The sequence below is a fragment of the Vanessa atalanta genome, chromosome 16 (assembly GCF_905147765.1).
Source record: "Vanessa atalanta chromosome 16, ilVanAtal1.2, whole genome shotgun sequence".
Lineage (NCBI taxonomy): Eukaryota > Metazoa > Arthropoda > Insecta > Lepidoptera > Nymphalidae > Vanessa > Vanessa atalanta.
Window position 1 is genome coordinate 10,207,059 of NC_061886.1, and position 22,245 is coordinate 10,229,303.

At 33.1% G+C, this 22,245-nt stretch overlaps 3 protein-coding genes across 3 annotated transcripts; all 3 read left to right on the forward strand.

The window, feature by feature from the left end:
• Window positions 1-3,871: 3,871 nt before the first annotated feature.
• On the forward strand, window positions 3,872-10,432 carry LOC125069780. The gene is made up of 3 exons (XM_047679353.1): window positions 3,872-4,027; window positions 9,076-9,281; window positions 9,674-10,432. Exons 1-3 carry the CDS (start codon window positions 3,973-3,975, stop codon window positions 9,809-9,811), a joined length of 399 nt encoding a protein of 132 aa, XP_047535309.1. The 5' UTR covers window positions 3,872-3,972; the 3' UTR covers window positions 9,812-10,432.
• Window positions 10,433-10,669: 237 nt separating this feature from the next.
• Window positions 10,670-15,303, forward strand: LOC125070130. Its single transcript, XM_047679830.1, has 3 exons — window positions 10,670-10,806; window positions 13,592-13,812; window positions 15,142-15,303. Exons 1-3 carry the CDS (start codon window positions 10,755-10,757, stop codon window positions 15,301-15,303), a joined length of 435 nt encoding a protein of 144 aa, XP_047535786.1. The 5' UTR covers window positions 10,670-10,754.
• A 747-nt stretch (window positions 15,304-16,050) lies between these two features.
• On the forward strand, window positions 16,051-21,437 carry LOC125069865. The gene is made up of 6 exons (XM_047679464.1): window positions 16,051-16,101; window positions 16,938-17,072; window positions 17,960-18,047; window positions 18,132-20,802; window positions 20,879-21,022; window positions 21,110-21,437. The coding sequence occupies exons 2-6, from the start codon at window positions 16,949-16,951 to the stop codon at window positions 21,338-21,340; spliced, it is 3,258 nt and encodes a 1,085-aa protein (XP_047535420.1). The 5' UTR covers window positions 16,051-16,101; window positions 16,938-16,948; the 3' UTR covers window positions 21,341-21,437.
• Window positions 21,438-22,245: the final 808 nt, after the last annotated feature.

The window sequence follows — 22,245 nt, forward strand, 5'->3', positions numbered from 1 at the left end:
TTTTCTATTGAAAAAATCTCATGACAGCCTGAAGTCTGGAAGTTGGCTGCCATGGCAAGCACGTAAAACCATCCTTCGCCTGAACTCTTTCCTATCGGATTATGAGAGTGAGGGAATAGAGAGGCACCTGTATTTACGCACACACTTGTGCACTATATGCAGTGCGCATTTGGCTAGTCAACCTTGAAATCGGTCAGGACGACAATTCTGCTAATAATTGTCACTTTGTGACAGTCGAATCCAAACGTAATCGTTGCCGTTCAGAAGATTTTCTATTCCAGTAACGCAACGCTTCAGCGGTTCGGTCGAAGTTGGATCGAAATATAATAGAGATCGTATCAAAACCGATTTAAATAAGCAAAATTGGCCTTCAGGTAATAGGTAACTAAGGTTTATTTTATAATTGTTTTGATGCGAGGACAAGAAAGCTAAGTTCTGATCTGTTAAGAAAATTAAAATTATCTCTTACCGTATACTACGTACCTAACCAAGTATCAACCAAGTAAGCAATGAAATGAAAATTAGTTAAACCTCTAAATGTTCCATAGTTGAGCTTAGGCCTTCTCTCCTAATCACTTGATGCAAATCGAATCGAAACAATAAGATATTAAAACATATAACAATATAATAACAATCACATATTACGAACTCCTTTTAGCGAACAAGGCTTATGACTACGAAACATGACGTGACCAACCTAAAATTAATTTTGACAAAGCAAATTATATTCATCGAATTATTTGAAAATGGAACACATATATATATTTTTTAAATACAACATAATATTTTTAAATACAAAAATTAAAAAAAGTTCAGTATGTTTTTATGTATGTATACACATTTACAAATTCTCAAATTTCGACCACTTTCTTTCGTTTCCCTCACATGAAGTGGGGGGAGGGTATGTAGGACTTGCCGGTATAACCTATAATGCCTAGTGGGCTGTGCGTCGTCGTTCAGCGGGATTCCCACTTTAAAAAACAGCCGTACCCACTCCATATCTTAGGAGGGTATCACAGAACCACTTGCGCCTGCTACCATAACGCAAATTGCAAATTTACTAAGCGAACACTACTTACAATAAAGCTTTATTAATCAGTTCTTCAATAGTAAAAAATATGACGCGAACCACGCGACACAACTAGTCAGACGCTTCCTGGATTGCAGCTCGTTACTACGTCCTATGCGCAGAAGCAGGAAGGAGCAATTTGTTCGCCTCTAATCTCTTAATGTCGGACTATGCGGAGGTTGAGTTGAGGTCGTGTGTGTTGAACTCACACATTGATAAAAGCTAGTAAACGTATATAATAAATTAATTTAAATCCAAAGTAACACCTTTTGAACATACATTGTCGTTTTAAAATTTAGACTGCAATCTTGTAAATCAATATTTTATTTGTTGCCTTACGTATTGTTTTGATTTATTAAGACTTAAAAGTATGTTATCAAATACTGAATTGAAAAATATATAAGTATCCTGTTTATTTTGTTAAGATTGGTATTCGTATTTTGTGATTGATTAACTTTTCTACAGGCTCTCATTTGACATCACCTGTTTCTATGTGTGGGTTAGTTTGCTACTGATTTTGAAATCAGTTTCATTGCACGGATACAATATAATCTAGTATTGTAAATTGGATTTTTTTTAGTACATGGATTAAAGAAAAGATTTTTAATTGTTAGTTTAAAAGTATTTTCAACTTGGTAACGTGAGAGGTGAGGACCTCGCGTGTCCTATTTAAGACTGTAGTTGGGATGGCCTCGCGCTACCTTACGCTCTAGCTAGGAGTGCTTGGGCCAAGATAATTTTCACTCCCTGAGGAGAGCTCCGGAAAGCCACGATTAACACGATCCTGCAGCCTCTCCGATTCATGTCGAGGAAAGTCCTTGCATTGGCTTTAGTGGGTGAGAATCCCATATATAACGTGATTCCAGGAACTGGGTACCGTCTGAAGGTTTCCACTGCGTGAAAAATAAATTGTAAGCTTAATACTATAGAATTCAATTAAAAGAGGTCTAAACAGTTGCAATAATAGTCTAATTGAAGTAAACACTAACGCGTTGAATTCAACAAAGTATATTAAATAGATTAGTATTTTAAATCGAAAAAAATAACAGGAATATATTCATTCAGTGGTAACTATTCCTAGTTTATATGCTGATCAAATATATATTCAGACAATTATATACGATTTATCAACAAAATCGAATTTAGAAGACTATGAAAAAACGAAAAATTAAACAATTGAAAATTAACGAGTCGCCGCCATTGCAATTAATAACAATATTACACTGCGAGACGATCTATATACAAATATATACAATAAACGTAGCCAGAACTAAACAACGATGGTTTATCACTTGCACTTGCACACACACAGAAGCACTTTAGAAATTATCAAATGAATCTTTCGCTTGTTTTTCTCAGGAGTATTTAGATTACAATCATATAAATATAATCATACCTTTGGTAATTTTTATTTTTTACAATCAATAAGTTATTGTAACGCTTATACAGAGTTAAAGCAAAAGTATTCATAGATAATTAACCACTGATAGATTTGACCCTATAATGTGCAATCCGAAATATAATTCAAATAAAACACTTTCTTTCAAATCAAAAACACACATTATATGAATATTAGGATTGAATTGTTGATAATCCATAATCGAATTTTTAATATAATTGTTTGATTGGGCTGATTATTCTGGTTTTCGTGAATATAAAACTATTCTTATTAAAATCAGAAGCGTTTCGATTTTACATTGGAATTAATTGGCAACACCTCAGGTCTAAATTACAGGAGCTGTTCTAATGGCTTAATTTAAAAATAACAAAAACAACATTGGTTCTAAAATTAATTGCATTTACATTCGTTTCTGTTGTTTTAAAAAAAAAGTCATCGTGTTAGTTTTTGTATGTGCGTGTAGTTTGTAGATGTGAATATAAACTTAGGCTGCATAGATAAATACTTACTAGTTTCCATTCGCGTCTTCGCTCGCATGGGGAGATGGGTGGCCGTTATTAGATACCCTATGTATGTTTGGTACAACGTGAGAAATGTCATGATGAGTATCGGTTGAGTAGTTAAGACGCGAAAGAAAGAAACAAACAAATAACTTTCGTATACATATCATTAGTTAGAATTAGGCCAGTAAAGATATGTCTACCAATATTTCGCCAGTCAAGATTGCCTATATTTAAAACTGGAACACCAATACTATACGAAAGTGCTCTGTACCAAATGTTTGCGTTAAGGTATGTATTTCGATTACATGTGTAGTCTATTACCCTTATTCCTCATATCACTAGCTGGATAAAGCCTATGCTCTGCATCAGTATAACCTTATTTAGACTTTTCACATTTTGTTACAAAAGCAATAAGTCGATTTTTATCAATAAATATTGTTATATGTTACCATGGTTAAAATTTAGAATTTGTTTGATTAAAAAGTATAATTAAACTATCATTAGATTACTGACGAACACAGGGAAGATATAAATAACGTCACAATTTTTCTTTGCAATATTTTCAATATTCCATCATTTCATTGTAATATAAAATGTACTCAAATAAAAACTCCTTTATTAATTTCATTATATTTCTGTAATCTAATGCAAAAGAATGTCACAAAACAATAAAAAAAAAAATTCAAAAACTTTAAATATCAAATATAAAAACACAACCCTAATCTCGATCAACTTGACACAATTGTCACATTGTATTCAATCTAATTTGAAAGCAGCAGACCTGGATACCAGCCCTTTCCACCTATACCGGTGCGCTCAATATATCAGTCAATTTGCCATGTATTACGGCAATTGAATAAGCGGTGCCCACCGTCGATTTGATCATAGATATAGCATAAACACCAGTACTAGTCCTGTAGTCTCGATTCAGTCGCACCGTGACCTGAACCGCGCGCGGTCTTCAGCGGAGAAAACCGGTTCGAGCAGGATTTAACGGCAATATGGCGTTCGTGACGTTTTGCTTTTTGGCGGTATTATGTAGTTTGCTCCAACAAGGTTTGTGATTTATTTAGTCGAAGTGTTCAATGCTGTTCTCTTTTATTAAGATTTGACAATTTATGATAGTTTAGGTCAACGCTATGTCCCTGAAAAGTTTAATTTCCGCTTTTCTGTTCGCGGTATGGACTTGTATTTCTAGACATACTTTAGACAAAATCTTTTTTTTTTTTAATATGTTTAATTTCGCACTAGAAGGTAATTTTTGTGTCAGTTTGTTTAAATGACGGCAAATAACTATGCTCTCGCGCTTTGCATCTGTTTTTCTGTCTTTGCGTGTATCTGTGTTCTTGACTGATCGCATACCTCGAGAAAAAACTGTCACGTAAAATTCAAACCATCAAATCAAATTGAAATAAATCTTATTTAAAGTAGTGTGACATGGAAATCACTCCAAAGTGATTGAATCATTTCCATCCTCATACAACAGTGTACAAGGAAGCAATTTTGAATAATAATGAAAAAATGTTTATTAAGATTTATTGAACGAAGAGTGATAAATTTCGATTTAACCGAAAGACCATATAGACTAGAATTTATTAATAATTATTCTTTTCTTGTATCCTACTAGATATTCACGAGTTTTCTTAACATTTAAGTTTAATTAAAGTTAAACAACGAGTTATCTATAGTCCGGTGGGGAATTCCCTATAATAATGAGGGATGTCCCATTTACAGATAAATCACATACTAAAACCTAATTGGTGTAGTCCGATCTATTTAAAACTATAGATAGGGCAATGTTATAGGTTTTTAGGTATAAAAACATGGCCTGTGTCCATGCTTGGGGCTCAAACTTACTTCTAACCAAATTTCATCAAATTCGGTTTCAGCGGTGAAAACGTAACAGGCGAACAGAGTTGTTCTATTAAGTCTTATTATATGAGTCCACGCATTTATACGGTTTAATTGAAATTTTATACAACGAAATTGTTGCTTTTACATATCTTAAGGATTCTACCATATAATCCTTAGGAACGGATTTCCTGATAGGACAAGTAGGGCAGGGCCTAGGACGTCTAGGTCTCCAGTCTAGTCGACGTTTTTTGCTACTCAAAGACCCTGTGAAACACAAATCAACGTTTAATGACTCAATAATCTGCCTACTTATCAAATAACCCCTTTAAAAACGAATTAAATGAATGTTTCGTGTTTTACAGTGAGTTGAGGGCGGCAATCTCAGGCCTAGGTCAGCCAAGGTATCAAATCCGCCTCTGATTGGCGTTTTCTCGTATTCGATAATATATATTTTTTAATTTGCATTACAATGCATGCCTCGTGTTACTTATAGTTCGATAAAAATAGAGATCGCTTATGCTTTTAGTACTGCGGTTTCTTATTGTTTACTTGAAACGATCGTATTTCCCGCTGTATATCCAGTAATATGATCGAAAAGATACTTAGAAAAACTATACGCAAATTGCTTAGAATAATGTATGTGCCATAGGTTTTAGTAGGACCTTTATAAATGTTCTTACTAAGTATTTAGGTAACATCAGTTCAGACACTAACATATATCTACTATGAATGTATCTAAATTCACCGCGCAACTCCAATCCGGGTTGATGGTAACACATGTATAAGAACTTCAATTTAATTTGACTCACATAGTCTTCCTAACAATGTCGAATACGAGATAAATTATAAACACAAATTAAGCACATGAAAACTAATTGTTGGTTGCCCGGGTTTGAATCCGTAATCTGTTGATAAGTTTCACGTGTTCTACCTATTGTACCACATCGACTCAGAAATGCTTCTTTATTGAATAAATAATTTCACTTTGACTTTAACATACCACTTGTAACAAAGATAAATAGATTAAATGCGCATTTCCTGTTCCACGGATCTTAACCCATCACGCTGCTCCACTGTGGGTTGATGTTTATAATAATGTCAGTAATCGTTTCGTTGCTTGCGGAGTTCCTTGTGATTTCTTTCTATGAAAATATTAACTAGTTAAAATATTAAAAACATAATTTTACTTAAGATTATTAATGCTATCACGATTTGAACTTACGACTTTCGGTTAACTCTCGTCAGTAAGTTTCCCTAAATCAGCTCTAAAGATTCGTGAATACCTATATTATGTAGTTACGTTTAAAATCAAAATTTTTCTATGTTTTTTTTTTTTATAATTTAGACGTTGCTATTTGAAAAATTCGTGAATTTCTTGTGATGCGGAAGGTTGGGCAAAACTTTCATCAACAAAACAAAATATATATGGAAATTCGGTGGTGTTTGCCGGGTTAGAACTCGCAAATAACAAATTAAATTCAACCACGCGTTATATTGAATTATTACAGCATCATAATTCGAATCTGTTATATATATCGTTACGATTATAGATAAAAAAAATAAAAATTCTCTTTTGCACGCAATAAATAAGCTTCTATGTAAATCACCGCTCAATATATTGAGCGGTGATTTACATAATAGATAAAAATTCACTTCATATATTTGTTTATATATAAACAAATATATGAAGTGAATTTTTATCTATTTCTAATTGTAAGTAAGCTAGAAAATTTTATTCGGACGAATATACTTTTGTAGTGCTAACGCTTTCGTTATCATTGCAACGGTCTGATTGCAGCTTGGTTTATATTGGAACTCCTCAATAGCTTCTAGTATTCCTACGAGATACAGCTTACTTTCCTTAGTACCGCTAATAAATTTATATTATATATAACGGACATATCTCAGATATTCATGAACTTCAGATTGACGCAAAACATCGTGAACGAAATTGCACATTTTGGTATATGTCAAATCAATTCAAATTCCTTTATTCAATATACTTAGAAGCATTACACTTACATATATATTGTGAAATTATACCCTACCACCGGTTCCGAAAAGAAAATACCTAAGAAGAACCAGCGAAGGAACTCCGCGATATATCCAGTGCAAACACCACTGGGGTACCGTGGTAGATCAAACAATTTCCTAAATAGAATTGGACGGCTTTAATCAATTATGGAACATTATAGGTTGTTAACATAGTTTGGTGTCTGTTGTCTTTCGGTCCGGACTGCCGTTCCAACGGATTTTTTTTATGGTATAAGTTGGCGGACGAGCGTATGGGCCACCTGATGATAAGTGGTCCACCAACCTTGAGAACTAAGGTTATGTCCCTTGTGTCTGTAGTTACACTGACTCACTCACCCTTCAAACCGGAACTTCAAAAATTCAAACGGCTTCAAAAATGTACAAATAGCATATAGTCTACATCTGTCTTGAAACTTTATCATAAGGTAAAAAAAATATATCGGTAGGTATCAAATTATTAAATCTATCTAACATAGAAAGAGAATATAGAGAATACCATTATTTTAGGTTTTTTAATTCGGAGTACTGAGGCAACACTGTTCGCAACACATCAAATTTGCTTTTAGGTTGACTAAACAATGATAAAAATATATTTTGGGTTTTCTTACGCCAATAAATTGTAATAAAAAACCTTCAGTAATGTTTGGTTTGTACGCTTTTCAAAATATTATCAATTACAATTACTATTTATTTCATTTACAATTTATGTCATCCTAAAAAACAGTTAGCTTAGTTGCCAGGTTCTCATGGTGTTCATAAACTAGCGAACATATAGAGCTGAATTCGATACGCTTTTGGAGTGCGCAACGTAGGAAGCGCGGCTGTGACCAATAATCGTGGCGTTTTTATGAAAACACAAATTAGAGAAAGATGTTTTTTGGGTAACTCTTCATCAGAGCAAGTAAAGATTCGCTTTGCTGGTGTAGGATTATAATATCACATTCTATGACTAATGTTTCATAATTATGCAGGTAAATTATATTTCGTGGGATACTGGGATAATTGATAAATAACAGTGCTAGATTTCTGTCACCCTTCGTTGCCAAATTGTATATTATAATTTTTATCTTTAAATTGATACGAGGTCAAGAACTGGAAGCGATCTTATTTGTATATTCTTCCGACTATTTATAACTTTATGGCTTGTTGCAAATATTTCTGCTTGGAGATGTTTTATATCTGTGATGAAAACTATTTATTTTTATATTTTAGACTAGTATTAGAATCCTGGCTTAGTTCAACAGTCTCGGATATAATGACAATTTTGTTATTTAATATTTAATTAATAACAAATATAAAAACTTTATTTATTTTTTAAACACTGAGTCAGAAAATTATATGATCGTATTGAATATAGTAATTAAAGTATGTGCCAAGGATCGTAGATACGATTCTATATCTACTAAAAGAACTTGTAAAGCAGATTTTAGAGACACGGTACAGTAACAGTAACAGTCCATGGTGCTCCAAAGCGTAACCAATCAATATTAATTGCATTAGCAGCCCGTAAATGTCCCACTGCTGGGATAAAGGCCTCCTCTCCCTTTGAGGAGAAGGTTTGGAGCATATTCCACCACGCTGCTCCAATGCGGGTTGGCGGAATACACATGTGGCAGAATTTCGTTGAAACTAGACACTGCAGGTTTCCTCACGATGTTTTCCTTCACCGCCGAGCACGAGATGAATTATAAACACAAATTAAACACATGAAATTTCAGTGGTGAAATACAACAAAAGTATGTGCCAAATTAAATATCTATTGCTTTGATTTATCTGGTTTATTCAATTGCGACATATAACACACACATAGCCGCGGTCCGGGATTAACCATTTCCGGACCCAAAGCACTTCTCGGGGTCCTTTATCATTTTCTAGCTTCCTAACCTATTTTTCTTCTATCAATTTTTTTCATAATTAAAACGGTTTTTTACCTTATTACGAAGAAACTATTGCACCCTATTCAAATAAGCTAAATATTTGGGTAAGAGACAATTTCCCAAGTTTTGGTCTGTCTTGGGATGTCCTTAATTACTTCTACAGTCTAAGCGATAATCCGGCTAGTAACTAATGCTAGTAGTAACTTGTTAAGAATAATAGTATAATGTTTATGATATGACTCATTTCTTTATAAGGATAATACACTTATCATGAGGAAACCAATTTGCTCGACTATTTCCAAATATCGATGATATATATATATACAAAATTGTCACCAGGTCTAGCCATCACCTGCTATCAATGTAACAGTCACAATGACTCCCGATGTCTGATGGACAAACTGCCCGACTCACTGCGACTGCCCTGCGGTCCAAAGGACACGATGTGCAGGAAAATCTCACAAGTCGTGGAGTTCGAGATGAACGGCATGCCGCCAGACAGCCGCGTCATCAGAGGCTGCGGATGGGATGAGACCAGCTACAAGGTAAGTTAAAAGTTACTAAACCCAAAGACTATTTTTAGCAGTAGTTATTTATCTCACCAGTATATAACTAGATGATCTGAACAGAACAAAAGTGTTAACGTACTTATTTTTTTAATCACACATATGAACGAAAAGTAATATAAGCATCAATACAGGTTATATATATATGTTGGTTAAAGTTCTATAGTATGTTTATTCCACCAATCTGCACTCGATCAGCGTGTTAGAATAAGGAATAAGGCGTTTGCCCAGCTGGGTATGTTATTTTCGTACAGAAAACAACATGAGATTTGCTTGAAATTTGTTCGTGACTTATACTAATGAAGACAAATCAAATAAAAATACAATAAATAGGTTTATTGGCAAAACACTTATTCAAACATATGTTACAGGGTCGTTGCTACCAACGTTCAGGGTTTGGAGGCAGACAGGAGGTGTGTTCGTGTTTAGAAGACGGCTGTAACTCAGCCACGGTACCAGTCGGTGCCACCGCGCTCATGATCCTTACATTCGCTTTACTGAGATTCTAAAACGTTAAATAATCAAATCAAGTGTATGTATACAAAGTTGTTATATGAGAATATAGTATCTTTTAGAATGATTGAAGCCCTTCGGATGCAGCTACTGGTTGTGAATGATATGTTCGAAATTCAAATAATTATTTAACAAACAAGCTAGATACCAAAGCGAGAATAGATATCGATCGAAGAAGTATTAAAAAATCAAATACATCGATCACAAACACTGATGTTCCGTGTAGATTAGATAGTCGAACGTAATTAAATTCATAAATTACATAAACATTACTGAAATCACTGATGTGCTTATTAAAAACATATCGCTTATTTAATTAGATAGACCATACTACGACTAGGTCACTACTTATTTAAATGAAGTTAGATGTATCCATTAGGCATCGATACTGTTAAAAATAGGACAATGGGTGTGTCGGTTAGCGCGACAGACGAAGCGATAAATAATTTAGCGATGGCTTGTAAATAGACATGAATTAGACGATAACTCAAAAGTAACACTGCCTCTTTAATATTGATCTAATCAGAGTTGTATATGCACTTTATATTGTTGTAATATATATGACGTGTTAGCTTTATTGTTGTGTTTGTAAATGCAAAATATTTATTAAAAGTTTTTCACGATCTTGTCTTTTATTATAACGAACTGTAATCCACATGCCTTAGTCATAATCAAATAAAAAAAAAAAAAACTAGATAGCAATTTTTAAATCAGGATCCGAAGTAGATTTTCGAATAGATTACCTTGTTCACCTTAATCGACTAACAAACTCAATTGTGGTCTTCCGTTACGCAGCATCTCATTCAATGAGTGACATCCTCCCGTTTGGCGTGTGATGACACAATCTGAGTACATAGTAGATAGGTTTCAGTTAGTTGCTATAGGCTAAGTCTAACCCTGGTCTGATTCAGGGTGTAGTTGTGAATAAGTCGTGCAGACATGAAGTGTTACGGCCTTGGACTTCTAACGCTTTTCGGACTCGTCCAGTATGGTACGTTAAGTTCTTAAGCTGTTTTTTAATTGCCTAATTATATTTTATGTTTAAACGTAATATAAATAAGAATAGTTTTAATGACTAGCTTACAATATACAATTATTAAGTTAGTAAATATTTCAGGTCATAATATATATTTTTTAATTATAAATTGTGGTAGAATTATAGATAAAAAATATCAATGAAATTTTAATCATCGTTGATAGTTAAACATTACAGAAATTTTATTCAACAATAAAATTGAATATTTTATCGTTTTAAATATTTAATACCGTACAATTAAAATTGAGATATAACCGTAAGCCCAACTTACGGTAATATCGGATGTCAAGTAGTAGTTCCGTGAATTTTTAAACTTTATTAAGTGATTTGAAAATTTTTAATTATGAATAGCATTTAATAAAATAAGATAATTTTTCAAATGTAAACCATATATAAAAATATATACAAATCAAAATTAATAAAAGCTGCTGTACTAATTACGTCCTTTTAGAATGAAAGAATGCTGGCAACATTCTCTAGATTCTCTAAAGAGTAAATTAGTAGGTATCCTGTTACCAGTGGAAACAATATTATAATAGATATTAAGATGTTATTACGAATATCTTACGTCGTTTACATGTTATTATTATCAATTACAATTGTTATAAGAGCCAAATCAAAATGATTCAAGTAGCCTCTTATGAACCTTTGCTTTTTTCTATTACAATATAGATGATTTTTTTAATTTACCCCAAGATCAGAATAGTTTATATTATCGAGAAGAATCGGTAGGAGACTCAGTAGTTACACTGTTACGCCAATTGAATTAAGTGTTAATTGCAAACTTGAAATTCACCTTTCTTATATAGACCTATGAATATTAAAGGAATTTGTTGAAATTTTAACCAGTTTAAACTAGTTTACAATGGAACTAGTTGAAATAAAGAAAGGTTATTTTACCACTCTTTACCAGTTTGAACTGCTTACGTAACAAGATAATGCGTGAAGAATTTGGAACCATTACGAAACAAGCAATGATAGCTCAAGTTAAGTGGTGGGCCTAAGCGGTAAAAATTTAGCTGCCTTCAAACTTAAGTTAGATTCGATACAAAAAACTCATATTTTTACTTTTACTACTACAAATTGTAAAATAAGTAAATAAGTAAGTAGGTAAATTTTGCTTAAAATGACTTCCTTCGTAATTAATATTTCCTTTAGCACTATTGAATCTACCGGATTCACGCGGCCACTTATCGTTAACACACCACTGGAAACAAGAACTGCAGAATAACTTGGTATTCCATAAACAAATCATATTTATGACTTTATACTTTCATAAGATTTTATCGTTAATAAAAGCTTCCGAAACAAGGAATTTTTGAACGTGAAAAAAGTACTATTAATTTGGTAGTGCTTTACTTTACTTATTACTAGTTTCGTTCTAGGAGGTGGGGGTTATAGAGGTTCCTATTTTCAGTACCCTAAACCACATATGCAAGCACTCATTATGTTCGGTTGAATAGTTACGACGTAAAAAAGTAACAAACAAACAATAACCCCAACTCACTTTCGAAATTATAATATTAGCTAGAATTTATTCAGTGTTCAATTATTGAATATGTATAAGTATTTAATACATCACTGTATTACTAATATATAATCTAGCATATACAGTAGAACTCTAAGTGCAAATTATTAATTTGTTTATTGCTTAATCAAAATAAAAATATTCTTTATTTATGTATGTTCTTAAAGCATTAGCAGCCCGTAAATGTCCCACTGCTGGAATAAAGGCCTCCACTCCCTTTGAAGAGAAGGTTTGAAGCATATTCCATCACGCTGCTCCAATGCGCGTTGGCGGAATACACATGTGGCAAAATTTTGTTGAAATTAGACACATGCAGGTTTCCTCGCGATGTTTTCCTTCACCGCCGAGCACGAGATGAATTATAAACACAAATTAAGCACATGAAAATTCAGTGGTGCCTGCCTGGGTTTGAACCCGAAATCATCGGTTAAGATGCGGCGTGGCCACTGGGCCATCTCGGCTCAGTTCTCATCATGTTCTTAAAAGCCCTTTTGAATCGTCATGTTACGGTGTAATTAAATGTAATGCTTCGAAAAGTAGATTCTATCGAGAACATTCGCTAAAAAACTCTGTACTTACACTATTCCACCATTTTAATCACAGATTATGTCAGTAAGGTATAATTCAATTTATTTATTTATCCTGCATAGAAATCAACAAATACTAATCTTTAATAAAATCCAATTTGCAACTGGAGAATTTAAATATAAATGTGGAATCTTATTATAGAATATATTTTTGAATTATCTTCTAACCCTACCCACATTTCCAATGAGGAAGATTTTTATGTTTGTTAGTCAATCACCCAAAGAGATAGCTTTAGACCCTGTCATTAAATATAAAGGCATTTTCATTTATTTGTGTTAATTTAATAAAACATTATGATATTATGTAACTTACAATAATTTCACTATAAGATAAAAGAGCATTCAAATTAACCATAATTTATTGGACATGTATATTATTGACGACCTCCATGGTCGAGAAGTGTGTACAACGGTTTTCATGGGTACGCCGCTCCGATGTCTCGGGTTCGATTCCAGGCTGAGTCCATATAGAAAAAGTTAATTAGTTTTCTATATTGTCTTGGCTCTAGGTGTTTTTGGTACCGTCGTTACTTCTGATTTCGTTAGTGCTTTAGCTACTTTGGAATCAGGTAATGGATGTGATGTTGTCCAATATTTATTCAATATTTATTTATTTATTTTAAAGGGTCTACAATCATGTGTTATGAATGCAACAGCGCATCGAATTCGATGTGTTCAGACGCCGTCTTACCAGACAGCATGAAGCGCAACTGTTCCGACCACGATCGGGGAGTGTCCCACACTCTATGCAGGAAGATGATACAGCATGTTGATTATGGAATAAACGGTCACTTGCCCGAAAGTAGAGTTATTAGAGGATGTGGATGGGATGATACCCGGTACAAGGTAAGGTGTATCAAGTATATAAAAAGTAAATAAAAAGTACTATGAGTAAATATCCTACTGCTGAGCTAAGTCTTCTTTTATTTCCTCTATGATGCTACAGTGCGCGTTGGTTAAAAAAAAAGTGGAAGGTTTTAATCAGACTCATGAAGGTTTCCTGACGATGTTTGCCTTGCCGTCACCGAACACGAGGTGAATTTTAAACACAAATTAAACACGTGAAAATTTAGGGTCTAAATCTAAAATTTTGTGTTCAACTAACAGTTATCGGAAAAACTCTCAGTATCAAGCCAGATTTGCAAAATTAAAAGGAGAACACGTCATACAGTCGCCTGATCTCTTTCTGATGGTTTCGGTTTACATCGGACGAAATAAGTGAATAGGGAGTGAACCTGATTTTCGCATACACTTTAGTAAACTAACATATCTTGTTATTCGAAATTATATATGACAGTAATAGTTCATAAATATCTCATGGTCAGATAAAAGTGACCTTTTCTTTTAAGGCCAACTTTATATTGCAGATACAGGTCCGCCAATTCTTCAAATGAACTGTGACTTTATCAAATCCGAATCAAAACTTGTTGTCGTTTAGTCATTTTGCTATTATACCAACTCAACAATCCAGTTCGTCGAAGTTGGATCGGAAAATAATCGCGATCCTGTCTTAACATATAATTATATATAAGTAAAACTAACCCCCAGTTACGATTAACCTCAGGTATATTTTTGTATAGTCAAAGTTAATTTGGAGAAATATATATATATATATATATATATATATATATATCCCGCTGAGTTTCTTTCGCCGGTTCTTCTCAGATACGATTCGGTCCGAACCGGTGGTAGATTTTTGACTATCAATAAGCAAGTGTAAACACTTCTATATTGAATAAAGATTTTTGAAATAAAACTAGTTTTTAACGGATTTAATCGCGTATATTAATTATTTTTAGTGTTCGTGGTCACGGGCAGACACACAACTGCAAAGTGCTCGAAACGTCGGGATGTTAAAAATAATTAATATACGCGATTAAATCCGTTAAAAACTAGTTTTATTTCAATGTGTAATAATCGCGAAAATCTAAGACAAAGATTTTTGACTTTGACTTTGGATAATTGTCCCCCTGGATTCCTCATAATGTTATCCACCATCAACGACCACTAGATTAATTCCAGTTAATATCTAATAGTTTAATGCATCAGGCTCATTTAACATTTCCAATTTTACTTCGACTAGAGCTTATACAAAAAAAAAAATTTAAATTATAATTTAAGATGTACCTAACATTTATTGTCTGCTAATAGTATAAAATATATTTATATCAACAGGGTGTTTGCTACCATCGGTCAGGTTATGGTGGTCGGCAGGAGGTGTGTTCCTGTTTTACAGATCTCTGTAATGGAGCGAGCGACTTCTCTTCTCATCCTCATATCGTCGTCAGCTTTATTTTAATATGCGTCTTTAAATCGCTTAACAAAAATATATTTTAAAGGAAAGTAGCTAGATTTTTGACTTTATATAGATAGATAGTGACAGTTACAAAATTCATTTAACAAAATAGAAATTATATATAAAATATAATACAGATGATCGCATATCTACTTATGATTAAATTATTACGAATACACCATATTTTTTTTGTTTTATTTCTTCCATTCATTGCCTTAACAACTAATTCTTTTTAGTATTATAAATGTGTGTGAAAGTTTGGAATGCTTGTTACAGAATTAACACCCAGGAGCTTGGCACAAAAGTCGATTCTGTCGTGAAATTTAATATTTTTTTTTTATTTATAATTTAACAATAAATACCTGTCCTTTTTTAATTTACGTCTAGCGATTCAGGATATTGAAATAGTTGAGACATAAGTAGCTACTATATATCTTTAAGTCTATGGATTATACGAAACATTCCAAATTATAAAATGATAAAACTTTTTTGTCCTCAAAAAGGTTGAAATCGTTCACTGAAAAGCAAAAATCGAATGACACGACGTCAAGAAACAAATGAACGAAATCATATGGTTCGTTTCAATTATTTGGCAAGTTAGACATCGTCCATTACACATCGATTATCAGAAAACGATGATGATATTCTTCATAAAGATATTCATTTAGAAAATAAGCAAGGTATAAGTGCCCATAACGGATTCGAAAGATCTAAACCATCCTTGTTCTTAAGCGAAAATAACTTGGAATTGAAAAAAAAAATTAATGTTAATTATTAATTAATTTGACATGTCCTTATAAAAACTACTTTAGAGAAGGATTTTAAAGCTGCCTTTAACGGTAAGTGAATATATTTTTGGAAAATGTAAATGATTTACGAAATCTAGTTTAGTTTCGTTTTTATTATGTAATTCTGTTGTGGTATAATCTACCGACGTGAACGTCAAACCAGCCATCTAGATCACGTTAAGACACGTCGCTTAATATTAGTAAAATAAAAAAGATTTATTACTTATTGGGATCAAATAACTATTGCTCATTTTAATTAAAATATGAGAAGACTTAGGTATACCTTTTGTGATATCACAATAGCATAGAATTTATTTTAATACCATTTAGTTTGATGCTAAAAAAAATGTACTCAAAAAAATATGAAAATTAATAAATCATAATCATATGAAAACTATAATATATTCTAATTATTAGCTGAACAGCAATATTTAATATTGTTTTTTACAAGCACAAGGAACATAGCATCTTAGTTCGCAAGGATGGTGAATGGTGGCAAAGACGATGTAAGATATGTCTAATATTTCTTAAAGTATCAATGTCGAAGGGAGGTGGTGACCACTTATTACAATGAAGCCCATTTGCCAGTCTGCCTATTTTAAATTTAAAAACGTGTCCTAATACTTGGCTATACCGTATCTCATCACGCTGATAGTGCCTCAACATTAAACATAGAGTAGTAACAAGATATAAGTATAGTATAGTAATAGTTCAGTGAGGCACTGAATATTTTAAAAAACCTCACTAATAAAGCCTCGTTTTTAACGCCGCTGGCAAGAAATGAAGTGGATTTTTTAAAAAAGAAAAAAAAACAAATTTCGTTAATTATCATACCAAGGCCAGCTTCCCATATGCAACGAACCTTCTGTCTTTATTCTACATTACAGGATCAAACCAAATGCAAGATTATGGTGGTTCAGTATCGAACAAGTCGAGAGAGTATCGTGATTGCGAAGGAAGAGAATGTAGCCAAGAAAGTTCTTATTCCATAACCCAAGGAACGTTCTTCCGGAAGAGTTATGGTAAAATATTTTTTAAAGAAATATATGTGTGTATATTTGTATATTTACATATTTAGATAGACTGCCAAGCGGAGAACGCGTCGCAAAAAATAGTGACCAACGTTTGGCCATTAATTACACGCACACTGGTAAAGTAAATGCAGCGCGTTTTGTAAATGTATTTAGTATATATGTAATATGTTTTATTATATATTATATAAGTAGCTACACTTTGCAGTTTCATCCGCATTAAATTTTAACTATTGTTGTGACATGCATAAATTATATTAGAAAACAGATAACTTTTCATGGATACACTTAATTGGTAGCGGGGCCTTGAGCCCGCCTGTATAAGTATCACCTACCCATCAGATGTTCGACCACCAAACAAAAATAATTACTAATGTTGTGCTCTGAAGGACGAGGGATTCCATTTAACAGTCGCGAGGGCATAACATCTCAGTTTCCAAAGATGGTGCCGCATCGACAATGTCAATGGGAGGTGGTGACCACACCATCAGGCGGCCTTCGTCCTTCGGGCTACCTTTAATATATTTAAGAATAAACAACCTAAATATACTTTAGGTATGTTTACTAGTCTCAGCCTCGTCAAATTTTCTGTGAGCTATGGTGATACGGTCTAGAAATGTAACATTATTTTTCAAACGTTGTTATAATAGTCTTCTCTGATCTTTATGATAAATAGACATGTATACAAACACACGCATACATATAATAAATGTGTTAACCATTATGAAAATACAATCTTAGACGTGACTTCTAATTAACACTTCTCTATTCATGATGATAAAATTATTAATAAAAATAAATACAAATTTCAGTTTTAGATAATGTAATTAATTGACTATTTCGAAAAGTTGTACAATATTTAACATATTTATTTTTAGGTTGTTCCAATAAAGAATTGATCGACCAGACTTCGTATTGCAGAGTTGTCACCGGACCGGAAAATTCTACTAATCAACAACACTCCAGGTAATTCATGTAATTTTCTGGTTGTTATTTAATAAAAATAAAAATAGGTGATGCGTTTCGAATCAAACATTTATTTATTTTCAGATATACAAAGTCGTCCGCCCCTTCTTTTAGCTCTCCACCAAATTCTCCTTTAGTTGGCCTTGTATTTGATCCATCTTCTCCAAACTATAGTGGAGCCGGTATCATGACTGACCGTCTTAATCCTGACAGACGTTCACAAAGCTCATGGTCTGTTTCTCACCAAGAACCTATTGGAAGTGGAGTAAAGAAAAAAATCGTAAAAAGTCATGACAAACGTAATGCTTATAGCGCTGATCCACGCTATCAAGAGAAATATAAAGAGATGAGTACAGAAACCGATTCAAGAAAAAAGGATCGAAATTTAACATCAGAGTCCACATCGAGTCTCGACTTCTTTGCCGAAGGGGAAAGAATGGTATCAGAACTTTGTAATATACCGGATACAAGTTCTCGTAATGAGTCTCACAAGTCTCAAAAAGTATTAAATCAAGACCAAGATGACAGAAATAGACACGTCGGTTCGTCAGAAATATTACTGACGGCTCTTGACAAAATCGTCATCCATGACCAAATTCCTAATCAAATTGTTCAATTAGCTATCGAGGCGTGCACTGATGCAGAAAACATTGCAATTGCACACCATAATAGGCCTTGTTTCAAAAACATCCATTCTATTTGCGCTAAAACACGATCCAATGTTCAAAAACCTGATAGCGCAGTCGCCAATCTTCACTCGCAAGGTATACCGTGGGTTATCAAAAATTTCATATTTTCATTTGTAAGGATTTTAGACGGATGGAAAGGAGTTAAAGAATTATTGAGTGAAAAGCATGATACGTTTTCTAGAATAGAAAATAAATATTATAGTCAAAATATAAGAGAATGTTTTGTACAATGGCAAGCGGTTACAAAAGAAATGTTGACACACATCTATAAGACATTCAAATGTCTTGATCACGGGTTTACAATGGAACAGAAAAGTTTTACTCACAATTATTACGCTACAAACTCAGCTGCGCCTCGTCATCAAAATCAAAGTAAATTTCAGTCTATAAAACAACACATTACTCCAAGACCAATTAATGCTTCTCCATCCTACAGCGTGATACAACCACCATGGCTGCAACCACAAACACCAACGACTCCACAAAACTATAACGAGAGCTCATGGTCGATTAGATCAAGCGTGCCGTATAAAAAATACCCTGTAATACCACCACAGAGTTCTCAAAACTTCTACACACTGAGCGATCAAAGTGAAAACGAAACCTATCAAAAGACCCAATATAAATGTGATCCATGCTGCATTCGCGAATCAAAACCGAGGCAGTCTTGGACGATCACAAACGTACCAGATTGTCGAGTGTTAGAAGGTATGTGTCACGCAGACCAAAGAGAGCTATATTCGCAATTAAAACATAAAATGGACGCTGAACTTGGCAAGTCTTCTGGTCAACCGATATTGAGTAACGCCTCTTGTGATATAATACAACGCCGTGAAATAGATCTAAAGGCAAAAATGGTTCCTTTAAGTCACGTTGAAAAAAATTTAATACCAAGTATGGCATCATCAGCTGAGATTAGAAATTGCTATGCGCAAAAAAATAACAGCTGTGGTGATACTAAAGAAGAGGCTGATTTTTTTGCGGCATGGGGTCAGATGGTCCAAAAAGAACCTAGTGATTTTTTGACTCATCATACTCACAACGTACAAATACCTTCAAACGTTGTGACGGTTTCGAATAATATTTCTGGCCCCGTGCAATTTATTGATCCTGAAAATGATGAGTTTCACGAAATATCAAAAGTGTATATGAAACCTGGTAGTTACAAGGTGCCAATAAAGCCAGTGGAGACTGTACCTCCATTTTTGCAAAATACTTCTCAAGATACCTATGAGAATCCTGTTGAGGACACTTCGTCTTTGAAAGCAAAAGTATCATTTCAACAAGTTACACTAGCACCGCAACCAAAATACAATTTAGAGTCGTGGCCATGTTTGATGTCAAGACGAGCTGATGACATAGTAATGGAAGAACAAAAATTTAAATCTTCCACCTCTCAACTCTCTTGTTTGGATATGCGAGCCGTTGAGGCTCTTGATATATTGAGTTCAATGATGTCTGATAAAGCTTGGGAAGCTGCTAAGCAATCTGCACCAAAATTAATGGATTTTATACATGAAGGATCAAGGTCAGATACAGCACGACTTTACAACGCATTAGGATTACGTACGAACGAAGAATTATCTCAAGATTTAAAGGACATAAAAATGAACACAAGCCCAAATGATCCTTGGACAAACTCCAGCCAGGCATCGAAACATATATCTTCAGAATGGAGTCAGACATCACAAACTCAAGATGTACCTCAAAATAAAAGTCACGCTAATGATAATAGCCTTAACATGGAAGACAATTCGAACACCTCATGCATCGAACAGGGTAAGACTACAGATTATAACGAACAAGACGATACTGCCAATAAATCTGAAGAGTCTAGAGAAAATACCCGTCGACGTAATTTTGATCAGACTGGCAATTACGTAAGAGATGAAAATCAAAAAAAAACTAGTGGAAAATCAAAAGTTGCTGTTTCTGGCACTTGGTACCATCCTAAAAAAAAGAAACCACTACCGGGTACCGTTATAAAAAAATTTGAGAATATTTTAACTAGCTTATCACAAATAAATGAAGCTACATTCATTCAACGAGATATGGATATTAAAATTGTAAGAAATTTAATAATTTGAATTGTACTCTAAGTATAACTAAAAAATTATGTCTTATACATATTTATGATTTCAGGCTCCAAGATTTTATGAAATTGTCAAATATCCAATGTCTCTTAATGATATATCTACTAAATTGTTAAATTCATCATACACTGAATTTGATCAAGTAGTCCAAGATTTTCGGCGTATTTTTAACAACGTCAGATTATATCTTAAGGTAATATTTATTAATACACAAGAAAAAGTAATAACAGTCATCGTATTTCAAATACACTCTAGTATATTTTCATTTCATTAATTGTAGAGTTATCCAGATTCAACAATGAAAAAACACGTAAACAAAGTATCGTCTGAATTTGAAAAAATATTAGCCCATGAATTTCAAAATAAATGTGAATCGAGAACAAAAACACACGAACACGATGCCAGAGATCAAAGCAACAAGAAGTTTGATAAAGATAATCTAGTAAAGACTGAAGGTAAGAAAGAAGAGGCTAAGACTGATTCTAAGTTGAACGAAGATGACAAACATTAAACATAATTTTCATTTTAACATACTAAGTTATTACTTACTTATTATCATTACATCAAACAACAGTAACATTAGTTTTTGAAGTTTTTGTTTTACTTTAATCCTCTTTATTTATTTATATTTATTTGTTTCAATAACTTATTTCCAATGCTAAGATGTAATCGTTAAATCTTCTATTGTACAAATGTTGTCGCAACTCGATTAATAGTTATATTAAAATGAATTCTAGTCAAATGTAAATTAATTTTTAATAAATGTCAGTGCTGTTATCAGATCTAGTAATAAATAAGACTTAATTTGTAAGTGCTTGAAATTTTTTTTCGAAAGGACTTTACGGGCTTCCAGACTTAGTTTAAACATTTTTTTATTTCAATGAGTATTTCATTTCTTATTTCTTGTTCCATTAGTTAATAATTCACGTCATTTGCTTTAATTAATGTTATTTCATGAACTTTATTGTCTTTTTTAATATCTATTAATTTTAAATAAAGAAAAATAAATTTGTGTTCTCAATACGTCAAAAAATGCTCAACTTTAAAAAGATCTTATACATACAGCCATATCATTAATACTTTTTGTCCACTTGGCATATAACTTAGTTTTTTATACCACAATCTATGGTGTATTATTAGGCAAAAGTAAACAATTTCAACCATATCCAACATGGCGTCATTAGGTTATTTGGATGCAAAGACAAAGAAATAAAGAAATAAATTTGTATCTCTTTTCCAATTAGCCGGAACATTATACACGACCAATGTATAATAATTATTTCCTCATCGAATTACTGAGTGGATTAGTCGTGAGTTTGTCAAGTAATATTCAGGCATAAAATGGCAGTTGCAAAATAAATCTTTATACAATGTAATTTTTTACCCAATTTGTTCATTTGATCTTTCGCACTAGTT

Excerpts from the sequence above, each read along its gene's own strand:
- LOC125069780 (XM_047679353.1), top strand. The coding sequence starts at position 3,973 with ATGGCGTTCGTGACGTTTTGCTTTTTGGCGGTATTATGTAGTTTGCTC. Across the intron at positions 4,028-9,075 it reads ATGTAGTTTGCTCCAACAAG|GTCTAGCCATCACCTGCTAT; the intron begins GTTTGTGATTTA and ends AATTGTCACCAG. Across the intron at positions 9,282-9,673 it reads GGGATGAGACCAGCTACAAG|GGTCGTTGCTACCAACGTTC; the intron begins GTAAGTTAAAAG and ends CATATGTTACAG.
- LOC125070130 (XM_047679830.1), top strand. The coding sequence starts at position 10,755 with ATGAAGTGTTACGGCCTTGGACTTCTAACGCTTTTCGGACTCGTCCAG. Across the intron at positions 10,807-13,591 it reads TTTCGGACTCGTCCAGTATG|GGTCTACAATCATGTGTTAT; the intron begins GTACGTTAAGTT and ends TTTATTTTAAAG. Across the intron at positions 13,813-15,141 it reads GGGATGATACCCGGTACAAG|GGTGTTTGCTACCATCGGTC; the intron begins GTAAGGTGTATC and ends TTATATCAACAG.
- LOC125069865 (XM_047679464.1), top strand. The coding sequence starts at position 16,949 with ATGCAAGATTATGGTGGTTCAGTATCGAACAAGTCGAGAGAGTATCGT. Across the intron at positions 18,048-18,131 it reads ACTAATCAACAACACTCCAG|ATATACAAAGTCGTCCGCCC; the intron begins GTAATTCATGTA and ends ATTTATTTTCAG. Across the intron at positions 20,803-20,878 it reads GAGATATGGATATTAAAATT|GCTCCAAGATTTTATGAAAT; the intron begins GTAAGAAATTTA and ends TTATGATTTCAG.